Raw genomic sequence first — 25,455 nt, forward strand, 5'->3', positions numbered from 1 at the left:
CCCAAGGGACTCAGGGCGGTTCACAGGGCATATATAAATAGCAATACAAAAATTAAAAGAAAATTAAACCAATGCCCAATTAAAATACAACAATGATAGAATAATAAAAACCAATTAAAAAACCCATATACCCCTATCAGGCCAGACCAGCTAATTCAAATAAATGGGTCTTCAGCCCGCGATGGAAGGATCGAAGGTCCGATGCCGTCCGGAGCTCAACCGGCAGTTGGTTCCATAATGCCGGAGCACCCACAGAGAAGGCCCTCCCCCTGGGGGCCACCAGTCGACATTCCCTGACCGGAGGCACCCTGAGGAGGCCCTCTCTGTGGGCACGCACAGGGCGGAGGGGAGTTGACGCCGGCAGCAGGTGGTCCTCGAGGTATCCCGGACCCATGCCATGTAAGGACTTGAAGATCATAACCAAGACCTTGAACCTCACCCGGAAGACAACTGGTAACCAATGTAGCTCGCGGAGCAAAGGTGTAACATGGGAGTACCAGGAAACTCCCAAGACAACTCTCGCGGCCGCATTCTGTACCAGTTGGAGCCTCCGAGTAGTCTTCAAGGGAAGCCCCATGTAGAGAGCATTACAATAGTCTAGGCGAGAGGTCACGAGCGCATGAGTGACCGTACACAGGGCATCCCGGTCCAGATAGGGCCGCAACTGGCGCACCAGGCGAACCTGGGCGAAAGCCCCCCTAGTCACGGCCACTATATGATCTTCCAGAGTAAGTCGTGAATCTAGGAGGACTCCCAAGTTGCGAGCCCTATCCACAGGGGGTAAGAGCTCACCCCCCATAGAAAGCGATGGAACATTTTGAATGTCCCGGGATGCCGGAATGTACAGCCACTCAGTCTTGTCAGGGTTGAGTTGAAGTCTGTTCCTCCCCATCCAGACCCGAACCGCCTCCAGGCAACGGGACATCACAGCGAGGGCATCACTGGGGTGGTTTGGGGTCGAAATGAAAAGTTGGGTATCGTCGGCATATTGATGATACCCAACTCCAAAGCCACGAATGATCTCACCCAGCGGTTTCATGTAGATGTTGAACAGGAGAGGCGAGAGGACCGACCCCTGAGGAACTCCACAAGCGAGAGTCCTAGGGGTCGACCTCTGCCCCCCTGCCAAGACCGACTGCGAGCGTCCCAGGAGATAGGAGGAGAACCACTGAAGAACTGTGCCTCCCACTCCCAATCCCCTGAGACGCCGCAGCAAGATACCATGGTCGATGGTATCGAAAGCCGCCGAGAGGTCTAATAGGACTAGGACAGAGGAATATCCCCTATCCCGAGCCCTCCAGAGATCATTCACCAGAGCGACCAATGCCGTCTCCGTGCTTTACCTGGGCCTGAAACCCGATTGGTAAGGGTCCAAATAATCCGCTTCATCCAGGACCAGAGGGAGCTGATGCGCCACCACACTCTCAACAACCTTCGCAAGAAAGCGAAGGTTGGAGACTGGACGAAAGTTGTTCAATACAGCTGGGTCCAAGGCAGGCTTCTTGAGGAGAGGTCTCACCACCGCCTCCTTCAAGACGGTGGGGAAATAACCCTCACTCAAAGAAGCAGATATAACCGCCTGGAGCCAGCCTCGTGTCCTCTCCCTAGCTGCATAAACCAGCCAAGAAGGGCACGGATCCAATAAACATGTGGTGGAGCTCAGCCTCCCCATAATCCTGTCCACTTCATCAGGGGTCACAGAATCAAACTCCTCCCAGATAACATTGACAAGACCGCCCGTGTCCTGATCGCCAGACTCTGCCCAGCTTGAGTCCAAACCGGTCCGAATCCGAGCGATTTTATCCGACAGATGTTGACTAAATTCCTCGGCACGACCCTGCAAGGGATCCTCCCTCACCTCCTGATTAAGAAGGGAGCGAGTCACCCTAAACAGGGCGGCCGGGCGATTATCTGCGGACGCGATGAGGGTAGAGAAGTAATTACACCTCGCCGCCCTCATCGCTGCGAGATAAGACCTAATGTAGTTTCTTAACCGCAACCGGTCGGATTCAGATCGGCTGGACCTCCAGCAGCTCTCTAGGCCCCGTTTCCGACGCTTCATCTCCCGGAGCTCCGCGGAGAACCATGGAGCTTGCTGGGATCTGCACCGGGTCAGGGGCCGCAAGGGTACAACCCGGTCAAGTGCCTCAGTGGCTGCCCTTTCCCAGGCTTCCACTAAGGCATCCGCCGAGTTGTGAGCAATGGAGGCAGGTGGGGACCCCAGCGCCGCTTGGAATCTATCAGGATCCATTAAGCGTCTGGGGCGGTACCATCTAATTGGCTCCGTACCCCCACGGTGGGGGGTGGCAAGATGGAAGACCAGCCGCAGGAGGTGATGATCGGTCCATGACAGGGGCATAATAAATGGAGAGCCCCCACCAAGATCATCCAACCACCGTCCAGATAAGAAAATCAGGTCAAGGGTGTGGCCTCCCTCATGAGTTGGTTCAGAAATTACTTGCATCAGGTCCATGGCCGTCATGGAAGCCATGAACTCCCGAGCTAGCTCAGATGAGCCTCCCAGGGATGGTAGATTGAAGTCTCCCAAAACTATAAGTTTGGGGAACTCAACCACCAACCCCGAGAGGATATCGAGCAGTTCGGGCAGGGCTGCCGCTGCGCGACTAGGTGAAATATACACCAGCAGCAAGTCCAACTGCGCCCCAGAACCAAATCTCACAAAGAGAGACTCACACCCGACTATCTGAAGAACGGTGGTCTCCCGCAGACATAAGGTCTCCCTGATAATCACCGCCACACCCCCACCCCTACCTTGAGCTCGTGGCCGGTGTAGCACCCGGAAGCCTGGTGGGCAAAGGTCAACCAAAGGGACCCCACCCTCTGGGCCCAACCAAGTCTCCGTGATGCAAGCCAGGTCCGCATGCTCACCCTCAACTAAATCCCTAACGAGGGGAGCTTTGTTAACCACGGACCTGGCATTCAGGTACACCAGCCGGAGCTCAGGAGGCTGCACATCCTCGCTCCCGGAACCTCGGGGAAGAAGCAGAGGGTCGGAGCGCCTCACCGCTTGCAAATAGCGGAGACGGCCCTCCCGGTAACGATACAGCCCTCTGTCTATCCACCTGCTGCCATTCCCCGTCGTGGGAATCGGTAATCCCACGACCCGCTCATGAGCCCCGGAGACAACCACACCCTGTTCTCCCCCCGCGCGGTCAGACCCAAGTCTGGCCTGAGCCATGGTTGATTGGCCACCCCCCATAGCCAGACAACCCCCATCTCCCACCCCTCTCCCCAACCCCATAAAAAATTTCGATAAAAAAGTAATCAGGGGCCTCCTATTAAATTGCACAATATGGAAATAGAGGGAGGGGGTGTATGTAACAGCATTTTGATTTGGAGCTTTGACCTGTTGTAAATTGTAGATTTATTTATTTATTTAATTTACATTTAGGTGCCAGTCAACTCCAGACCAATTCTGGGTGATTATGGGGTACACAGGAACACATCCTTCTTTCTCCCACCACCAACACCCCTGGCTGTTTTCTTGGGCCCTCCATTGAATAAAATGCTGGTCCTGCCCTGCTTTAAAGTCTCTTATTTAAGAATTACTCCAGGATAGGATTGTCGCAGAAGAATTAACCTTCCTATCAGAAGAGGATGGACCGTGGCTCATCTGATGCATGGTGAATATCAAAGAAAGAAAATCTGAGGCATATTCTACTGTAAAACATTTAATGGACTAACAAAGCAAAACCTAGCTGACTACATTCTCTCGTCAGGCAGAAGAGAAAGTAAGAAATTAACTGTGAGAAATTTTTTCTAGGCATGTGCACAAAACAGTTTGAAACCATAACATAGCTGGACATGTGAGATTCACTATGGTTACATGATAAGATAGTCACACAGGTGCAGAGAGCAGGGGAAAATGTACAGATAGAAATGAGCGAAGCTGGCAAAACTAAAAAAAACGCAGTGACATCCCCTTCTTTTGTTAGCGAAGCAGAAAATCAGATAAGACACATCTTCTTGCGTAGATACTTGTGTTGGGCTGTAGGAAGTGGTTTGTTCAGCATATCAGCAATTTGATCATGTGTAGACACATATTGCAGTTTCACAAAACCTTGTTTAACTGCTTGTCTTATGTTTTGATAACGGATGTCAATGTGTCTAGACCTGGAACCTGTAAATCGATTTTCAGATATGTAAACCACAGATTTGTTGTCTTCCATCACAGTGATTGGTCGAATCAGGTGTGTCCAGATATCTGTGACTAAAGCATCAAACCACGTTAGAGAATTACAAGCATCTGAAACACAAGCATATTCAGCTTCAGTAGATAAACAAGAAACAAAATTCTGTTTACGCACATGCCAGTAAACAGGACATCCATTTAAAAACATCATATAACCTGAAGTACTTTTACGTGATTTCTTATCACTTGCCCAATCTGAATCTGCATAACAACATAACTCTGCATAATCAGTGTGTGTTGGTTCTAGGCATGTGCACAAAACAGTTTGAAACCATAACATAGCTGGACATGTGAGATTCACTATGGTTACATGATAAGATAGTCACACAGGTGCAGAGAGCAGGGGAAAATGTACAGATAGAAATGAGCCAAGCTGGCAAAACTAAAAAAAAACGCAGTGACAAGGATGCTGTGCAGAAAAGTGGGATTGAATTTGAGGGTGGACTGAGAAACCTGTGGAGGGGAAGTGCTGAATAAGGTATCCAGAAGGAATCCAGAAAGTCCCCCCTGACGTTTGGGTCTACCTGGGATTGTCTGTGGTATTTTCTATTTTCTTGTAGAATAACCACAAGTAGAGCAATCAGTATGCTGGCAGGCCTCTGATTTCAACACACCTAAGTCCTTGTATCCCTCAAGACAAGTCATCCAACTTCAGACTCTGCATAGTTTTATGGGTGGGATTTTTAACTTTGTATTGGGGAATTGTTACATGTGTATCCAGACTTGGTTTAACTCTTGAACATGCCGATATTTCGTAACTAATAAACATGTTTTTTGAGGGATTTGCCGGCCTCGGAGTTCTGCTTTATTCATGTCTATCTGTTGGAACCATTACATTATGTGTTCAAAGCAGAATAATTTATCTTGACAGATACAAGGACTTATATTATTGAAATCACAGACCAGTTCTCTGGATAAGGCTCAAATGCTGGGGAAAATGAAAGGAAAGAGAAGACAAGAGCAACCAGTGGCAAGGAGGATGAACTCAGTTAGAATGGCAATGGGGCCACCGTTGAAAGACCAGAAGATTAAGTTATGGATGTATTGTCAGAGAGAAGACACATATATGTGTCTTCTCTCTGACAAGACATCCATAACTTAATTGATATCAAGTTGCTGTCAACGCTTAGCAAACATATATATGTTTGCTAAGCGTTGACAGCGACTTGATATCAATCAATCTTCAAGATATTTTTTTTATTTTTATTTGAAAGTCTTTGATAGAAAAGTGTGATACAAGATATGCACTGGTATATACAGTACATCTGTGCACATGCACAGATCTACAAATTAAGGTTGACCAAAGAATAACACTAACATGCTATTGTTGCTGGTAACTTATAGATGGAGAACAATTAGCCATAAATTATCCCTGGAATGCCAAAATAAGTTTCTTCAAAAAGCTGTAGGACTGACCCAAGGGAGGAGCTGGAGGAAAAATACAGAGAACATTAGAGACACTTGTAGTTCCTGTATCTGCTCTGATCTTACCGGGAGCTGATTCCCCAACCAGCAAGGAGAAATGAAAAACAAGAGGACTTGTGTAGACAGACCATAATCTTCAGTTAGCACAAGGAGTGTTTCCTTTGGAAAATTTTGCCACAAGCACAAAGGCCTGCTTGATAGAGGAACAGAGGGGAATTCTTCTGCAACCTCTGCTTGTCCACCTCCAATAAACAGAATGTCGGAGCTCTGGGTGACCCTGTCCACAGACAGTCCTTGACTTACAGCCACAAACAGGACCAGAAGTTCAGTCGCTAAGCAATGTGGCTGTTACATAAATCATTATGTGTTTGGACTTGATTTTACAAAAGTTTTTACTGCAGTCATTAAAGAAATCATGTGGTTAACCAAACCAGCTTGCTCAGTTTGAAATCAGCTGGTAAGGTCACAAATTCCAACCATGTGGCTGTAGGACACTGCAACCATCATAAATACAAACTGGTTGCCAAGCTCCCATACTGTGCACAAATGGTCCTAGGGGTGACGCAATGGCCGTAATTCTAAGGACAGGTTGCAGATCACTCTTTCCAAGGCTGTTGTGACTTTGAACTATCATTAAATGAATGGCTATATGTCAAGGAACACTTGTATCTTGCTGTTCAATGCAGGAACCCAGACATTCCCTGGCTGTTTGTTCTCCAACTGAACCACTTCGACTGTCGGAAACATTTCCTGATGTTCTCCCCTTTTCCTATGGTATAAGGCCAGTGTTCCTCTGAGATTTGAGCCAGCAAGCTTAGATATTTCCCTCTCACCTGCCCAGTCTTTCAGAAATGTTGAAGTCTCCCCTTAGCTGTCTTATCTCAAGGATAATATCCCAGAGTGTCCATGCAGTCCTGACCACCAAGGTCTGTCAAAGCTTTCAAGGTGGCATGATTTCACTGGCTGCCTCTTTAATTAGTTCATGCCTGTTGTGTTGGGGACACTCAGCATCTTGAGAGATTCTTTCAAAAAGTGAATAAATAAGGAAGGAAGGAAGGATAATAAAGCAAAAAGGGGAAATGAAGTTGTGCTTACTTCACTCCTGGTCTCGAGAGGGACAGCATCTCGCCAGTGGAGAGCAAGAAAGTGGCAAATAATATGGAAAGATGGGTCCAGCTGTGGATTCTGGGCTTGGTGGCCATTGTCCCTGGGAAAGGTGAGTTCAGATGCGTGACTTTATGGTACTACTGTCAAGAGGTTCATCTCATGTCTAATCTCAATCTACATCCTTAAGTTTCATTCTGTGAGTTCTAGGTTTGTTTTTTTGTCTCTGCATGTAAAGAAAGGATTTTCCATGTAAACATCAAAAAATATCTCAATACTTGTCAGGCTCTTAAAAGCTGCATCCAGAAATTCTCCAGTTCTACATGAGGAAATGTTTGTAATGTGAAGTAAATAGAAATGTCCATCAGTCATCCCATCTCCCTTAATGGCAGTTCAAAGGCATTAGGAAGTACAGGGGAAAAAGGGGTTCTAGGCCAATCCAGTATTTGAATTGGAGGGGGAAATCTTTGCTGACTGTGACGCAGAAGTGAGGCAGGTGTGGCAACACCAGGATTTTGATGGAAATTTATGTTAATAAAAACTTGCTGAGATTTGGAAAGCAATCAAGATTGTTTTTAAAAATTTGCTCACTCCAAAATTGAGTTTTAGTTTAAGTTTACTTTGAAGTTTAAAACTCTTCTTGCAGTTCATAGAATCAAACCAACATTTGTTAGTTTGTTGGCATCTCACTTCAGCAATGAGTTAGGCAGACTCCTTATTTCACAGTAAATATTTCGGTCTTACCTGTGTAAAATCCATCATTTTAACTGCCTTGTTGAGTGCAGTTTTGAGTTCTTAAGGGATGCATTTCACTGCAGTGTATGACTTGCAAAGACAGCAGGGATTACCCTTAATATCGGATGGTTTCAGATTGGCTGCTGTCTGGACTGTTAATGATTACAGGCACTGAGGGTGGTAGAAGTGCTGCCATTCAAGTTTAATGGATTGCTGATTTATAGTTTTTCATCTATATTGAAGAAAATTGGAAATTCTTTTTTTCTATAGCTTTCTTTTGCTGCTGTTGCTTGCACTCCCTAATTTTGCTGTTAGCTCCTTTTCCTCATTTTTCTAATTCCCTTTCTCTGCTTTTTTGTATTTTATATATTTTTTGAAATTTAATGAAGTTTTGATAAAATACATCTGGAGCCTTATTTCAATGGGGGTTGCAGTACCTGACATTATTTCAACCCTAACTGCTCCTGCATTGGTGGCTATGAGGCAGCATAAATGCCAAAAGATAGCATGGTTTTCCATAACTCAATTAATCAACTTAAATATTTCTGTTCCCATGGTTCTGATAGGAAGAGACTGGCAAATAAGCATATTTGCAACACAGAACCCGTACATAAACTCAGTTAAGATGGATACACTTCAAACATGATTGGATTCATTCATTTGAAGATAGAAGCCAGCTGCACTCTTTTACTTGTTTCTTTTGTTTCTGTTCACCAAAGTTTTTGATACATTTTGAAATCATGTTAAATAATAAATGAATTATCAGGCAATAATAACAATTTTTGTAGGATTTTGATTACTCAGGCATTCTATCAAATCTTTTATGCATGCAACTTTTCTGCAACAATATAAGCTTCTGGGAAATCCTTAGTGCTCTCTGAACTTAGTTTTTTGCTTGCAGACGTTTGATTACATAGCTAGCCAACATCTTCAGATAGTGTTACCTAATTAGGTACTGTAATGAAACCAAGGATTCCATAGTTGAATCCTGAACTACATATATTCTCTTCTATTGATATGAGCTTCTCTTGGTTTTGCTGAGCAATAACTGACTAGATAGGAAGCTGAAAGGCAAGTCATCTCACAACACAAAAATGTACAAAAGGCCATTTTTTTCTCATCAAGTTCTGCAGTTTCTTTTGGAAAATTCAGGTGATGTTTAATTTCCAGACATCTTTGTAATTTTGCAGTATTCAGACTGATAGCTACTGTCAGAATCCATTTATATTTCATTTCTAACTTTATTCTCTGTGCAAACCCAAATCTCACCCCCCCCCCCTTGGATTCTGCCATTCCCAAGGAGGAAAGGGAATAAACATGGGGGTTTATTGCTTCCACTTCCTTTCCTTATATGTAACTTTTTGTTTATCTAGCCTGCCTGTTACCCATCACAATAAGATGGATGAGAGGCATTCTCCCTCTTATCTTACAAGCAACTAAGAAAGGGGGTGGGGGGATTCTGGTTTGTTTCTCCATGTGAAATGAACTCACAAGAGATCGATGGATCGTTAAGGTGCTTCCAAGTAAAAGAGGCAGGATGCAGAGATGAAATCATTATGAAGCTTTATTCATCGATAGATTATATAGAAAGAGCTATATGGCATGGAGGCATCCATGCTTGTATGATAGAGAGAGAATGCATGCAAGAGAGAAAGAAAAGACGAACAAAGAGCAGCCCCTGAGCAGAGGTATTTATGGGGGGTCTCAGCCCCTCCCTAACCATAAAACACTCTCGCCAATGGGGCTGTAGGGGCCGGGGACTCCTGACCCACCAGTGGGAGCAAAGAAGCCTCTTTGCTCTCATCTGATGACCTATTTGGGGAACTGCCATGGTCTGGCACAAAAACATCTAACAATTCCCCTTCTTGCCAGCCAATGACAGGGACCAGTGAGTGTATGTGAGGGGGCGAGCAGGTGTCATAGACATGCATATGCACATTCAGAAGACCAAACACAAATGCTTACACAGAAGGTTGTGCCGATCAATGGGAACAGGTTTGGTGAACAGATCAGCTACAATGTTACAGTGTTACAATGCTCAACACGTATAAAACCCTCTTTGGCAAGCTGCCTGACATTTTTATAGCGTATGTCTATGTGGCGGGACCTAGAGCCCACAGCATAAGCCCCCGAGATTGCAATTGTGGCTGTGTTATCCTCTTGAATTTGGATGGGCAGAGGAGGAGATGCCCAGATGCTCGTTATCAGATCATTGAACCAAATCAAATCATTGGCCGTGTCTGACAGGCTGACATATTCAGCCTCGGCCGTGGAGCAAGAAACAAATTTTTGCTGCCTAACATGCCAATGGACAGGGCAGCCATTTAGCAATATGAGGAAACCAGAGGTGCTCCATCTACTTTTGGTGTCGCCAGCCCAGTCTGCGTCTGAGTAAGCGGAGAGCTGGGCCGTCTTCCCCTTCTCTGGTTCCAGCACAAGGAGAGCATCGGTCGTGCCCCTGAGGTACCTAAGTACCCTCTTAACAGCAGTCCAGTGGAATTCCTTTGGGTGTTCCACATGCCTGGACAATAGATTCACAGCTAAAGCTATGTCAGGTCTGCTCCAATTGCTGATATATAGCAAGGAGCCAATCACAGATCTGTAAAGTTTATTATCTGTGAACTCAGGACCCTCCTTGTGAGTGTGATTGAAATAGTCACTTTGCATCGGGCTATGCATTGGGTTGGATTCTGCCATTTTGCATTTGGTCAATAACTCCTCTATCTTTTCTTTCTGAGATAGAGCGAACCCCCCCTTAGTGGCCAAGATGTGCACACCCAAGTACTTGTCAACCCGCCCCAAAGACTTCAGAGTAAACCTTTCTTCCAGGGCCTTGGCAAATTCATCACACCCTTCCTTGTCAGGCCCTACATATAGTAGGTCGTCCACATAAACTAACACCCGTTCTGTGGTACCCTTGGAGTTGCGTGTGAAAACACATTCATCTGCATGGGATGCAGTGAAACCAACTCGTTCTAAACTTTTTCTAAGGCAGTCATACCATAGTTTCCCCGACTGCTTGAGGCCATATAACCCTTTGTGGAGCAACCATGTATTTCCCCCTTCTTGCTGGTAGCCAGGAGGGGCCCTCACGTAGATCTGCCGGTCCAGGTTGGCGTGGAGGTAAGCCGTCTGGATGTCGAATTGGAAGACTTCCTCCCCCAGAGCAGCTGCAGTCATGAGGGCGGTCTTGACGCTCTCTGCCCAGACAGTTGGAGAGTAGGTCTCCCCATAGTCCTCCATGTAGTGTTGGGCGAATCCCTGAGCTACCAAACGGGCCTTATACAGGTAGAGGCCATTGGCAAGTGGTTTTGCCTTGTAAACCCACCTTGTGCCAATGACTTTCCTCTCCTTTGGAGGTTGCTGGGGGGTGAAGACCTTGAGTTGTTTCAGGCTCTGCATTTCCTTCTCCATCGCGAGCTGCCATTTCTCCTGTTCTTCGATGGGCAGTTCCTGGATGTCAGAGAAGGATTTTGGGGTGACCACAACACTGTTGACAGACGCGATGTGCCCAATGTCAATTCTCTTTGGCGGGATCCCTTTGTTGGACCGCTTTGATCTCCTGACCTTCTGCCACTCACCGCCCTTTTCTTCCGCGGGTTTCTGAGGTGTCGCTGGGGAACTGGACGGCTCATCCTCCCCATCTGAACCAGGTGGGATGACATCTTCGTCTTGTTCCACACTTTCGTCGGTGGCAGGGTATGTGGACGTCTCAGGTGATGTCGTAGTCGGTGTGCCCTTGCTGGGACGGTTGATATATGGGCTCAGATCATTGGAGTGAATCTGGGCCCAATTGGAGTCGTCTTCGAAGGAGGCAGATTGGGAAGTCACAATCCTGCCCCCTTCTCCCAGGAAACGGTAGGCCTTGGAGCCAGGAGCGTAGCCCAAGAGCCTCAGTCTTTGGGAGACAGATCTCCCCTTCTTCCGCAGCTGCTTGGGGATGTGGACCCATGCGTAGGACCCAAACACACCTAAATGTCCCAGATTTGGTTTCCTACCGTGAACTAGGAAATATGGGCTCTGGTTCACAACACTGTTCCAGGTGCGGTTTAAGGTGTAATTGGCGTATTTCACCGCCTCTGCCCAGTATGATTCTGTGACCCCAGCGTCTGCAATCAGACTACGGATCATAGTTTGTAGGATTCCATTTCTTTTCTCTGCCACGGCATTTTGAGCTGGAGTGAAAGGCGCGGTAAGAAAATGGCGGATGCCCTTACACCTTACCCAGTCCTGGAATTTTCGGGACATGAACTCAGCCCCGCGGTCGCTCTGCAGTTGTGCGATCTTGGTCTTATACTGGGTCTCTACAAAGTTGTAGAGTGATTTTATGGCGTCAAAGGCTTCGGATTTTTCTGTGAGGATATACACGTGGCCGTACCGTGAAAAATCATCGACGGCAGTGAGAAAATACTGACTTTTCCCTAGGGATGGTGTGAAAGGCCCAACCAAATCAACATGTACTAGTTGGTACGGGTATTGGGCCTTACGCAGTGACACCCTGGGGATGGGCGCAGCCTTCCTCTTTGACCTCTTACAGATGGCACAGTCCAGGAACACCTCACAATCTTTGAGCTGGACTCCCTCAGCAAACTCTCCCATCTTTTTAACCACAGGGAAGCTCGCATGACCTAATCTTTGGTGTAAGAGATGGGCACACTTATCATGGAGTGGCTTCCCCACTGACACCTTCTTGGCATTGGTTGCCTTGAGCGGTGCTTCAGGTGACAGCTGAGGTTCGGATTTCTTATCCACACCCCCTTTGGAAATCCCTGAGGCTGGCTGAGGGATCTTTCTATGACCCTCTGGTTCTGGGTGACATGACCTCCCCCTTTGCGAAATAAAACTTCCACCCTGTCATCGTCACATAATTTGATAATAATTTGATTATTCGTGGTTTTGGAGTTGGGTATCATCAGTACGCCGATGATACCCAGCTTTTCATTTCGACCCCAAACCACCCCAGTGATGCCCTCGCTGTGATGTCCCGTTGCCTGGAGGCGGTTCGGGTCTGGATGGGGAGGAACAGACTTCAGCTCAACCCTGACAAGACTGAGTGGCTGTGCATTCCGGCATCCCGGGACATTCAAAACATTCCACCTCTCTCTATGGGGGGTGAGTTTTTACCCCCCGTGGATAGGGCTCGCAACTTGGGAGTCCTCCTAGATTCGCGGCTTACTCTGGAAGACCATATAGTAGCCGTGACTAGGGGGGCTTTCGCCCAGGTTTGCCTGGTGTGCCAGTTGCGGCCCTATCTGGACCGGGATGCCCTGTGTACGGTCACTCATGCGCTCGTGACCTCTCGCCTGGACTACTGCAATGCTCTTTACATGGGGCTTCCCTTGAAGACCACTCGGAGGCTCCAACTGGTACAGAATGCGGCCGCGAGAGTTGTCTTGGGAGTTTCCCGGTACTCCCATGTTACACCTTTGCTCCGCGAGCTACATTGGTTACCAGTTGTCTTCCGGGTGAGGTTCAAGGTTTTGGTTATGATCTTCAAGTCCTTACATGGCATGGGTCCAGGGTACCTCGGGGACCACCTGCTGCTGCCGTCAACTTCCCTCCGCCCTGTGCGTTCCCACAGAGAGGGCCTCCTCAGGGTGCCTCCGGTCAGAGAATGTCGACTGGTGGCCCCCAGGGGGAGGGCCTTCTCTGTGGGCGCTCCGGCTCTATGGAACCAACTGCCGGTTGAGCTCCGGATGGCACCGGATCTTCGCTCCTTCCGGCGCGGTCTGAAGACCCATTTATTTGAACTAGCTGGTCTGGCCTGATGGGGGACGTTAGGTTTTTTTTTAATGGGTTTCTTATATTGTATTGTTTTTTATCTGGGCATTTGTTTAATTCCCTTTTAATTTTTGTATTTGCTATTTATATATGCCCTGTTCACCGCCCTGAGTCCTTCGGGAGAAGGGCGGTATACAAATTTAATAAAATAAATAAATAAAATAATGCTTAATGTTGGCAATGGAGGGAGCATGTAATACCCCTTCAACTTTTCCAAGCCCGGGTACAGAAACAGTGCCTTCCCCAACAACCAAAGCCTTATCTCCATTGGCCACTTTGACAGATGAGTTAATTTTCTTTAACCTTTTAAAACCTTGTTTCATGTTGGTAATGTGAGATGAAGCTCCAGAGTCCAGTAACCATAAGTCATTGGGGCTATCAGCCTTTGTGGTGGGGGTGAGAGTACAAGTAGACACAAAATTGCCTTTGGTATTACTTTTGTCCCCGCCACGCCCCCTTCCTTGTCCCTTGCCCCTTCCTTGATTGGGACCACGCTTGGGGCCTTGTTGATAATGGGGGCAGTCCTTCTTGAGGTGCCCCTCAGAGCCACAGATGAAACACATGAGTAGAGCATTAACCTGCTCTGAGTTGCGGTGTCGTCTGCTGGCTGGCTGGGTGGTGACTCTGGTGTATTCTCCTGCATCTCTTCGTCTCCTATCTTCCTCAATGAGTCTGCCTTCAAGGTAGGACAGAGTCATGGCTTCATTCCTGGCCCCCTCCAGTGAAATAATAAAATTGCTCCAATTTTTGTCCAGGGAAGCCAGAATGACAGCGACCATGTTCTCCTCAGGTACACGGTAGTTTCTGGACATCAGTTGTGCCCTGAGTGATTTTAATTTTCCGAGATGTTCTGCCATGCTGGCCCCAAACCTGAGTCTTGTGTTGTAAAACTCAGTTGTGAGTCTGGTGAGGGAACCAATGCTGTTGCTGTTGAATAAATTGTATAATAACCGCCAAACTGCGCTAGCTGTGAGCCCATCTGGAATGCTAGGGAACAAGTTGTCATCCAGTGAGCTCAACAGAGTGGTGTAAGCTTGTCTGTGACACCACTCTTCTCGCGATCCCCATGGGAGAGGTGGTGGATTCAGAACCATCTCAAGAGTCCCATCCTTTAATAGACATACCTGCACATTTCTATTCCAACTGTGGTAGTTCTCCCCCCCAATTTTGAGTTTTTCAAAGTCATGTGGTAGGGGAGACGCAGGTACAAATGAATTCTTGTTTGTTTTATCTTGATTTGAAAACATCTGAGAGCTTTCCATTGAGATGAAAGGTAAAGGGACCCCTCTAGTGGTCGTTGGTGGTATTTTTCTCTGATTTTCAGATGGCCCCATCTGGGCATGCCCGGAAATCATGTGATCCGGGGGTGGGTGTTGCCCAAGATTGCCAGCCGGCATTTGGATTTGAAAAAGGGCTGAAGGCTGCAAAAACTCTGGAGATTCTTCCTGGAGCCCCCCCGTACTGGATTGCAAGATGGGGCAGGGATGCCCCAGAGATGCTGTGGATTGCCTTGAGAAGCCCATCGCTGGTCCTGAAAACCTTGGGGATGGCTAAAGCCGATGCTGGAGGAGGGGGCCAACCCCCCCGAAGGCCATCTGGTAAGGAGAGCATCTGGGCGGCGGCGAAAGGATAGTTGGGGGCTGGTTACCCCCGATGTTGGAGCTGCTGTCTTTTTTGCTTCCAGGGCCGCAAACAGGACCTGGATGGCTGCTTCAAGCCCTGCTGTATCAACCTCGGCTGGACAGGCTTTACTGCCATCATAGGTCTTGAGGGTTTCTGGTGGGGAGGACCCAGGGGTTTGCATGTTGCTACGGCTGGATGCCACCGATTGCTGGGCCTCCAGGCTTAATTGAGGCCTATCTTTATTAGAACATGTGGGGTTACTGGGGGCCGCCATCTTGTTTCCGGTATCAGGCCATGTGGTCTTCCTGGGGGCCGCCATCTTGCTTCCGGTTGCCCCAGGAAGTTGTAGGTCACAGTTTGGCTGGGAATTTCGCGCCAAAAGCCCTGGGGTCCCGGGGTCACTCAGGGTGGTGCGCGCCATATTAGGGGGCCTCGTGGTCGCTTGGGAAAGACTCACCAGGTGTTCAGAGGCTTCCTGCGCTGGGGTCCCCCGTGGAGAGGCTTGTGGCGTCTTTTGTACTGCAAGGAATTTTAGGAGCAGCTCCTTGCATTCCTGTGTAGTCATTTGGTCCACGCGGTGCCTGTGTTGGGCCCGGACCGCTTCTGCTGCATCTGGACAGTCTTGGGCGGACTGTACACCTTCCATGCTTCCCTCTGTGGCGTGCAGTTGTAGGGAGACTTGTAAAGGTGTTCCTGGTGTTGAGCTTGCGTCAGGGGCTGGGAGCAGAGCTGCTGATCTTGATTGAAGACTTCTGGTCACAATCGGAGATCTCCTGCCATCCGTTTCAGTTTCAAATCTAGGCATCTTACTGCTATCTGCAAGCTTGAAAGCGTTGCCTTAAGCCATCCTCTCTGCTACCAACTTGTGAAATGAACTCACGAGAGATCGATGGATCGTTAAGGTGCTTCCAAGTAAAAGAGGCAGGATGCAAAGATGCAATCATTATGAAGCTTTATTCATCGATAGATTATATAGAAAGAGCTATATGGCATGGAGGCATCCATGCTTGTATGATAGAGAGAGAATGCATGCAAGAGAGAAAGAAAAGACGAACAAAGAGCAGCCCCTGAGCAGAGGTATTTATGGGGGGTCTCAGCCCCTCCCTAACCATAAAACACTCTCGCCAATGGGGCTGTAGGGGCCGGGGACCCCTGACCCACCAGTGGGAGCAAAGAAGCCTCTTTGCTCTCATCTGATGACCTATTTGGGGAACTGCCATGGGCTGGCACAAAAACATCTAACACTCCAGATGGAATGTGAAGGGGAGGGATTGATCTGCTAGGAATGGACTTATGTTTTCCTTTTCCCACGAGGGGCTTGACACCTGGAACTTGGCTGATCTGGAACTGACCAAATGAACTGAGGGGTGGAGTTTGCTTGGGGACACTTTAAAAATATCGATCTGTGAGGGGATTCTTCAGATCTTGTCTATTATACCCTCTATCATCTACGTATGTCTTAGTAAAAGTTCCTGCTTGGATAATCTTGTCTCCAAGAGTCTTTCTTTCTTAAGATGCAGATTGGAGTGGTTTCTGACAGCTACCCAATTTTTGCTCACATTCAATACTAACTTTGCATTTCTTGCCAGTATCCATAAAGTAAAAAAAAAACAAAAACAAAGCAAAAACCAGAGCACGTGCTCCTCAATTCCATCACTCAAGAGAGATGAAATTTAAAAATAATTGTTGTGTTTCCTCCTCAACTTTAAAAATGGGAAGTGTGCAGAGAAGAGCAACAAAGAAGATAAAGGGGTTGGAGGCTAGATCGCATGAGGGAGCTAGGTATGTTTAGCTTATTAAAGTGAAAGATTGGAAGGGGGGACATGATAACTTTTTTCCAGCATTTGAGGTGCTGATTCAGGGAAGAGGGGACTATCTTATTCTTTAAAACACCTGAAGGCAGAACAAGAAGTAATATGTGGAAGCTTGTTAAAGAGAAATCCAACCTAGAAGTAAGAATTTTTCTGACAGTGAGAAAAATTAATCAATGGAGCACCTTACCTCCTGAAGTTGTGGATGCTCCATCGCTGGAGGTTTTCAAAAATAGACTGGACAACTATGTGACCAGGATAGTACAAGGTTTCCTGCCTTGAGCAGGGCGTTGGACTAGAAAACCTCTGAGATCTATCATTCTATATCCCAAACCTCTAAGGTCTCTGAATGGAGGAGAAAAGGGTCCTCCTTGCAGCAGCAACACTCACCTCAGTGTCTGCAGACTAGAATCTGCAGTTGCTATAATAAAAAAGATCACTGAGGAATGAGGACTGTGTTCCTCAGCTGAATCTTTCTTATTATAACAGAATAACAAACAAGACCTTGGAGGTTTTCTAGTCCAACCCTTACTCAAGCAGGAGACCCTATACAAATGGCCGTCCAGTCTCTTCTTAAAAACCTCCTAGAATGGAGCACCCACAACTTCTGGAGGCAGGTTGTTCCACTGGTTAATCATTCTCACTGACATGAAATTTCTCCTTAATTCTAGGTTGGATCTCTCTTTGTTATAATTCTATCTGTTACTTCATGTCCTGAGGTGTTTTGGAGGTGTTTTGACCTTCTTTGTGGCAGCCCTTCAAATATTGGAAGATGCTATCATGTCATCCCTAGTCCTTCTTATCACTAGACTAGACATACTCAGTTCCTGAAACCCTTCTTTGTACGTTTTAGCCTCCAGATGAAAGAAGGCTGTTTGGCTGTGGTTCTTCTTTTGGCTTAAGAGGAAATCAGGGAGAAGCAAAATTCCCCTGATTTCTTTGGTCTGGGCACAAATCAAAGAATGATCAGACAAATGAAAGGCCCTTTTGGTGACTGAGATTTTTTCTGCTGCCTTCCTGTTCTCTGAGCCAACAGAATCTCCCTTTCTCTAACCACGTTCACAATGCAGTACCCCCCCAATAACTCGTTCTGCACCCTCTATCAGCTTCACAGCTTTTCTTTCTTTTTCATTTTTCACTTCTTGCTTGTTCACAGTTTGATTTAGATCAGGAATAGGTAACCCTTTTCTGCTCAGTAATGCAGGGGTGCTTTTTAGTTTTCATCCTCTGGGGGGTCCATAGGGCATGGTCACAAAAATCAAGATGGCAGCTTGCATGGTGCAACTGAAAACTCCAACTGGCTTTTATGTGATCAAACCATCACATGTGCTTTTTGACTCTGAGTGTTGCAAAATTATAACAACAGCAACTATAAATGTATTCACTCCTGACTGATTCTTGCAAATAAAGTAGGTTCTGCCAAATGAACAGAAAATGATTGCTGTGGAGGATACAAGTTAGTGGAAGGGCAGCTCCTTGCCTGACAAATTTTTCCTCCTTTAGTCTGGTTCACACCACCTTGAATGAGACAATGAGACAGTCTCTACTCCCCTACAGCCCTTCTTCTCCTGAGACCATTGCATTCACCTTCTGGTGTCAGCAGCACCTAAATCTTCCGCTTACATTCCTCCTCCTTCTCTAGCTGCCCTGGAATTGACTGGCATCCACATTGTCAACGGGATATGGAGAGCTCCAGCCACTTTGCCCTGTGTGTATGAACCCTCCCATGACTTCAAGCAGCTCAAGGTGACTTGGAAGTTCTTCCTGCCAGGTGAAGCTCCTCGCTCCATCTTGCTGCACGATGCCTCTGGGGACCACATCTTCTTGGCTGCTTTCAGAAACCGAGTCAACATTGCACAGAAGCCCCCCGGAGATGTTTCTCTCCACATCAAGGAACTGGAAATGACTGATATTGGTTCATTCATTTGCTTAGTTGAGTGGGAAGCCCAAAACATGAGCAGAATCACTAGAGAAAAAACCCTCCAGCTCAAGGTGGTAAAAGGTAATCTTAGGCAGAAACATGTCAGTCTGGCTGCAGGGCCAGAGACCCTCATGCAAAACCCCACAAGGCCTTTTGTTTAATTTTATAGCATTCCATTTTGATTTAGTTATTTCTTTTCTTCTTCTCAAGAACTTCAAAGCTATGAGAAGAATTTAGGTGAGAGAAGGATGCATCATAACCACAGATCTGACTCCTCCTCAGAAGCAGAAGCAGCACAGCTTTGCTTTGAATATTCATACTTTTAATTTTCCACTTACAAAGAAAATGGTATTTGAATTAATAAGGCCTGAGAGCCATATTTCCCTTTCATTGATGAGCTTGCAATTCTCCCTTTGTTTAGGTCTTAATTGCTACAGGTACTTTGAGAAAGCTTAGCAATTCTGCTGTCTAGTTCCAGCCTCCAAGCCAGTCATTAAAGCCAGCAGCCAGGAATCGGTTCTGCCCAGTGGGACCCAGATGAGTCTGACCTGCTCAGCCAGTGGATCTCCACCCATCAACTACCGGTGGTACAAAGAAGGCCCTGGGGGAGAAGCCAAGGAGCTGTGGAGGGGTGCCATGCTGGCCTTTGACAACCTGCAGGTGTTGGATTCTGCCAGATACTTCTGCACAGCTGAAAACAGGTTTAATGTACAAAAGGAGCAGAGCATCTCCTTTCAGCTGACAGTGAAAGGTGAGGATGCTTCAGAAATATCACATCACGTAAAGGATTGCATTCAGGGTTGGATGGTCCATGGAAAATATTTTCATCACACCTTTATGAAGAGGTCCAGGGTCTTAATTCTGTCTATTAATACAATACAGGCAATCCTTACAACCATTCATTTAACAACCATTCAAAATTGCACCAGAAAAAGCAACTGTCACAGAATGGTCATGTGATCAAAATGTGGGCAGCTGGCAACCAGCATGTAGCTCTGATGATTGCAGTGTTCCAGGGCCACATGCTCACCATTTGCAACTTTCCCAGCTGGCTTCTGACAAGCAAAGTCGGGGGGGGGGGAACCAAGTTCACTTAACATGCAAAATGCATGATTCACTTAACAACTATGGCAAAAACAGTCATGGATTCAGACATAACACACTTAGTAACCACCTTGCTTAGCAAGAGAAATTGTGGTCCCAACTGTGGCTGTAAGTCAAGGACAAGTTGTAGTGGAACCAAACTTAGGTCAGATTCACACATGTCTGTGCAGGATTTACTTTAGCATGAACTATTGAACAAACCATAACTGGTTTGGTTGACATCACATGCTAAGAACTAAAGCTTGGTTTAGACATCATAACAACCAGGGACTAAACCAAAAGCAAGCAAAGCACACTGTGCCTTTCTAATTTGTGTAAACGACCTGCAGCCTTTCAACCATTCTGTTTTCCTACTGGTGCTACAAGTTCAGGCATATATGGAAGCACCAGTTCATAGACAGGCTTTGCTTATACCTTTAGGTCTATATGTTCCCACCTCAGGAGCTCAAACAATGGACGTAGCTCCTTCTTCCTATTTTTCTTTATAACTGGAAGCAGCAAAGAAGGTCAGTTTAAGAGGCCCAAAATCATCCAGTGAACTTCTCTGGCTCTGAGTGGGCCTGAATCTGGGTCTCTCAGGGCAGGTCCACCATTTTCATCATTCCCACATTCGGTGGCTGCTCCAAACATTCTTCTCTGATGACTTTTCCAAAAGTGCCTGAAAGATAATTTTCTGGTATAGGACGGCCACCATTTCTGTGGTTTGCAAAGAAGAAGGGAAAGTTGGACAGGAAGTAGCCTTGTTTGGCTACTAGTTCAATGAAGCATTTACCAGTTACACCAAAACTCATCTCTCATATTAAGAGGGTTTTGTATCTCTGAAGATAGGCTATTGTTGAAAGGTCTGAAGGGAAAACAAGCCGTGAGGTGGGACAGTAACTCTGCTGCATTTCCCTTCTAGATGCCTCTGAAGTCTCCACTGGAGGACCAAGTGCTGAGCCAGGGGGACACCCAACAGGTGGGGTGCTCAATGGCCATTGAAATGCAGTGGCTGCATTGGAGGTGTGGGCATAGGAGGCAGGGGGCCCCACTGTCCCTGAAAGCCCATGTAGCTGATCTCATGTCATGTGAGGCTTATAAAAGGTGGGGGGAGAGATTTGACCAGGCACCTTGACCCCTCCAAGGGCACCCCACTTTCTTCTGTCATTCCTGTCTCTTTCTCTGTTAGGGAGGCTCCCATCTATTTGGGAAGATGCTCAATTAATCTGCATTTCACATCCTGGCAGAAATAGGGACGCCAGTCTGAAACTTTGTAGCAGGAACCTCCAGGAGGCTTGAAATGACCCACACCAGGACAGGTGAAAGACCATAACCTTTCAGGGAGAGGGTTAAAAAAGTCAAGATGGTGGCTACAGTCATGCAATACACACACAAAGGTGTTGGGCTTTGATGACATGGTTGTGGCTTCCAGCTTGACTTTTCTGAATACCTGGAACAGAGAAAGCCTTGGCACTAGGCACAAGGCACAATGACCTCACGTGTTCCATGGTGTCATTGCACAGTGCTATAATTGGCATCATTTGAATGTTGCTTTCATCTTGTGTTGCCATCACTTCCTCCCCCTCCCTCCTTGGACACCACCTTTAGATCAGGGCCTGGTTTTCCACTGAGATTTCTTTAACAAAGTAAAACAAAATAATAATTTCACACAGTGGGTCTTGTCAGCTGATGTTTATTCTGGTCAGGTCATGGTTCCAACAGACAGGACCAAATAAATCAGAACTCTGAGACTGGAGGCTTCCTCACAAACATGTTTATTAGATACAAAATATTGGCACGTCAAAAGTGAAACCAAGTCTGAAATGCCCTCCAAAGAGTTACACTATTACAAAGTCAAACTTCCCACCCCAGTGATATGCAAGCAGTTATGTTCCCCAATAGAATAGTTTAGCGGGCTTTCTAACACCCTGCCCAACCCCCTAACATAACCGACAGAATGACCTTGGTTCCCACGGGACACAGAATTATTTAAACTTATCAAAGATACTCCGCACCCCCTCCCATTCATGTGGCAACCTAGAATGAGCAAGATGGCTGCAGCTATGTTCGTTGTAGAGTTGATAGGTTAATGTAGTTTTGAATTTCCACAGGGATCATTTAGAGTAGTGTTTCTCTCAATCTTGTCAACCTGAAGATGGAAATATTACAACTCCCAGAATTCCCCAGCTAGCCAACACAGCTGAAAGGTGCCCTGGTTGAGAAACACTGAACTAGAGGATGTGGCCTCCAGTAAAGCTGCTTTCCTGGATGGTTCAGACATTGTAACATCTAATTCATGGATGGGAGTGCTATTCATGCCCAGCCCAAAACTCAGGGAGAGATTCAGCTGTCCCCTGAGTTGCCATCTCTCCCAGGGATTCATTCTCTGGTCTGCTAGGGTTGGCAAGAGAAACAGATGAGAGGGCTCCTTAGCCCTGTGGGAAAGTTTATGGTCCTGCAAATCCTTGTCCAGGAGCAGGTGGGGACATGTCCCCTGCTGTTCCTGGGGGCCAGTAAGAGCAAAACTGGTCCCCACCCTCAAACAGCCTCCATGGCATGAATTGTGCTGGAAGGAGCAGGGATTTCCCCCCCCTTCAAGAGTGGAAGTAGAGGCTGCCCCTGTGATGGGTCAGGGGGAGTAGAAGGGGCATGAGTTATTTATGTCCTCCAAATGTCACCTCCAAGGCATCTCCAGTCAGCAATGAATGTGCAGAAGAGCCCATAGGTTGTGTGCATGGGCTGACTCTGGCCTCTACTGGCTTCCCTTAGCTAACCCCTAACAGCTCTGGATAGTTCTGTTCACCCACCTCTTGCTTGCAGAGTATGCCATTGGTGGTGGAGCAGTTACCTCTCTGCCAAAAAGGATCCTTTGCTCTACCCTTGGAACAGACCCACTTTTGGGTCTCTGTGGATGGGGGCATCATCTTGGCACTACAGGTGGGGCAGCAGGCACAAAAGCTTCCATTGTGCAGCCTGGATCTTACTGGCTTTAGTTTCTTCCTGCTGACCTGGACTCTCTGGCTTATCTTCCAGAAGGAATGGTGACTTCATCCACAGCTTTTGGGAACTCTTCAGCACAACAGATGAAAAGTAAGAGGAGGGAAAATTTGGGGACCACCTATGTCACTGGAGGTGGGAAAAAGGCAAGGGGATGAGTCAGAGCAGTGTTTTTCAAACTCGGCCACTTTAGGATGTGTGGACTTCAACTCCCAGAATTCCACACATCTTAAAGTGGTCAGGTTTGAAAATCTCTGCTTTAGAGCACTCTTGATCTACTGCTAGTTATAAGATGTCATGAGCGCTTTTGGTGGCAAACTACTACTACAAACATTCCTTCTCCCTCTTCTGTTTGCTGGCCAATGCTCTAAAAGGAAAAGGAAAAAAGACATTGACAACTGAAGACTATCCAGGATGCCCTGATGCTCATTATGGAATCCACTTAGTATCATTTTAAAAAATAAATTAGAACTGCCAGGAGAGTTTACAAGGCAATGTCAAAATCTGCAAGATGGATGCAGTGCCCTGTAGAAATTGAAACCTGATGTTTGTATGGGGATGTGACACACAAGGGTTGGGCTTCAATATCAATGCAGGTTTTAATCCCCTTTGCAGATACCCCTGGAATTGACCATTTTGATTCACTTTTTATATCAGAATTTTGCCATCTTTGAAATCTCCTATGCAAGAGAAAAGGTCTGTTTTTTTTTAATTGAAAAGTTTTACAATACATTTTTGAATACAAAAAACCCCCCTCCTTCCCCTCCCCTCTCCCCTCCCCCTCCCTCCCCTCCCCTCCCCCCTCCCCGACTTCCCAGAGCTGAATACAGGGTATAAAAATACAAACAAACATAATCTAAAATATGCTAACAACAATAAAACATTAAATTCTATCGCACTTTAACTCACCATCGTCAAAATATTAATAAAGACTACTAACTAGTTATACATCATATAAATCCACTACTTATTCAAATGCTAAATGAAATTTTTTAGTCCCATATTTATTCTGAATATAATCAATCCATCTCCTCCATTCCACAATGTATCTCTGTTGCGATTGGTCTTTCAAATACGCTGAGATCTTTGCCATCTCCGCCAAGTTAGAAACTTTTAAAGTCCACTCTTCTATAGTCGGCAGTTCTTTTTTCTTATTGAAAAGTTTTACAGTACATTTTATCTTTAACAATCCCCCCCTCCCCCCACCCCTACCTAGCCCTCCCTGTCCCTCCCCCCCATTTCCCCCTCCCCCCCTCCCCCCCAGAGCTAAGTACAAGGTATAAAAACAAAGAACAATCATAAACATCCATATGCTAACAACAATAAACTATTAAATCTATCGCTCTCTAGCTCATATAAGATAACTACAAGCAATATTAATATTACATATAAAAAGAAAGAGAAAAGAAAAAAGAAAGGAAGACTTATTCAAATGCTAAATGAAACTTTTTAGTCCCATATTTGTTCTGGATATAATCAATCCATTTTTTCCACTCCATAATATAACGTTCTTGCGAATGATCTTTCAAGTAAGCCGAGATCTTTGCCATTTCCGCCAGGTCAGAAACCTTTAGAGTCCATTCCTCTATAGTCGGCAGTTCCTCCTTCTTCCAATATTGACCTATTAAAAGTCTTGCTGCTGTAATTAAATTCAACATCAACTTAGTGTCCACAACAGTAGCATCTATAATTATGCCCAACAAAAACAATTGCGGACAAAACTTTATCCTTTGCTTGAAGATCTTCTGCATATTCCACCAAATTTTTATCCAAAAAGCCTTAACCTTTTTGCAGGTCCACCATATATGAAAATATGTTGCATCTTCGCCACCACACCTCCAACATTTTGGCTGATAGTTCGGATACATACTTGCAAGCTTTTTAGGATCTAAATGCCATCTATAAAACATTTTATAAAAGTTCTCTCTTAGGTTTTGAGCTTGTGTAAATTTTACGTTCCTCACCCAGATCTTTTCCCACGTGTCCATTGTAATAACTTCTTGGATATTCTGGGCCCATTTTATCATACAATCTTTAACAAGTTCTGTTTCTGAGTCAATTTCTATCAATGCAAGATATATCCATTTGATATGTGCTGGACCCTGATTTCTAATTTGCTTTATCAAATTTTCGTCAGTCATTGCAAAACCAATTTTCTGATCTTCTTTCCACCTGGCCCGTAACTGAGTATATTGAAACCAAGTTTGAACAATCTTCTCATCTCACAAGAGGTTGTACGGCTTTAAACACCAGACATTTCTTTCCAAGCTTAAAATCTCCTTATACGTAGTCACATCATGTTTGAAGCCAACATTTATGTTTTCTATTGCGTGTTTTGGAATTGCCCACAATGGCATCTTGTAATCTAACTTATGTCTATACTTCTTCCAAACTCTCAACAATGCCTGTCTTAAAATATGCACTTTAAACACATTCTCTACCTTCTTATCATACAACAAATATGCATGCCAGCCAAATAACAAGTCATGGCCCTCAAGATTTAATAATCTCTCTTGTGTCAAATTAATCCAATCACTAGTCGGCAGTTCTTACTTATTCCAATATTGCACTACTAAAAGTCTCGATGCCGTAATTAAATTCAACATCAGCTTAATATCTATAACAGTAGTTTCTGTAATAATACCCAATAAAAACAATTGTGGAGAAAACTTTATCCTTTTCTTAAATATCTTTTGCATATTCCACCAAATTTTAATCCAAAAAGCTTTAACCTTTTTACAAGTCCACCATATATGAAAATA

At 45.8% G+C, this 25,455-nt stretch overlaps 1 protein-coding gene across 1 annotated transcript in view; it reads left to right on the forward strand.

Moving 5' to 3' along the window:
- The first annotated feature begins 6,753 nt into the window (after positions 1-6,753).
- Positions 6,754-25,455, forward strand: part of VSIG4 (V-set and immunoglobulin domain containing 4) — a 45,369-nt gene continuing 26,667 nt past the window's right edge. Inside the window, exons 1-5 of the mRNA XM_081336473.1 lie at positions 6,754-6,854; positions 18,335-18,694; positions 19,086-19,364; positions 20,619-20,675; positions 22,730-22,786. Of these exons, the coding sequence (XP_081192599.1) occupies positions 6,797-6,854; positions 18,335-18,694; positions 19,086-19,364; positions 20,619-20,675; positions 22,730-22,786 (811 nt within the window). The 5' untranslated portion in view covers positions 6,754-6,796. The remainder of the gene's footprint in view (positions 6,855-18,334; positions 18,695-19,085; positions 19,365-20,618; positions 20,676-22,729; positions 22,787-25,455) is intronic.

Source organism: Vipera berus, assembly GCF_964194415.1.
Source record: "Vipera berus genome assembly, chromosome: 11".
NCBI classification, from domain to species: Eukaryota; Metazoa; Chordata; class Lepidosauria; order Squamata; family Viperidae; genus Vipera; species Vipera berus.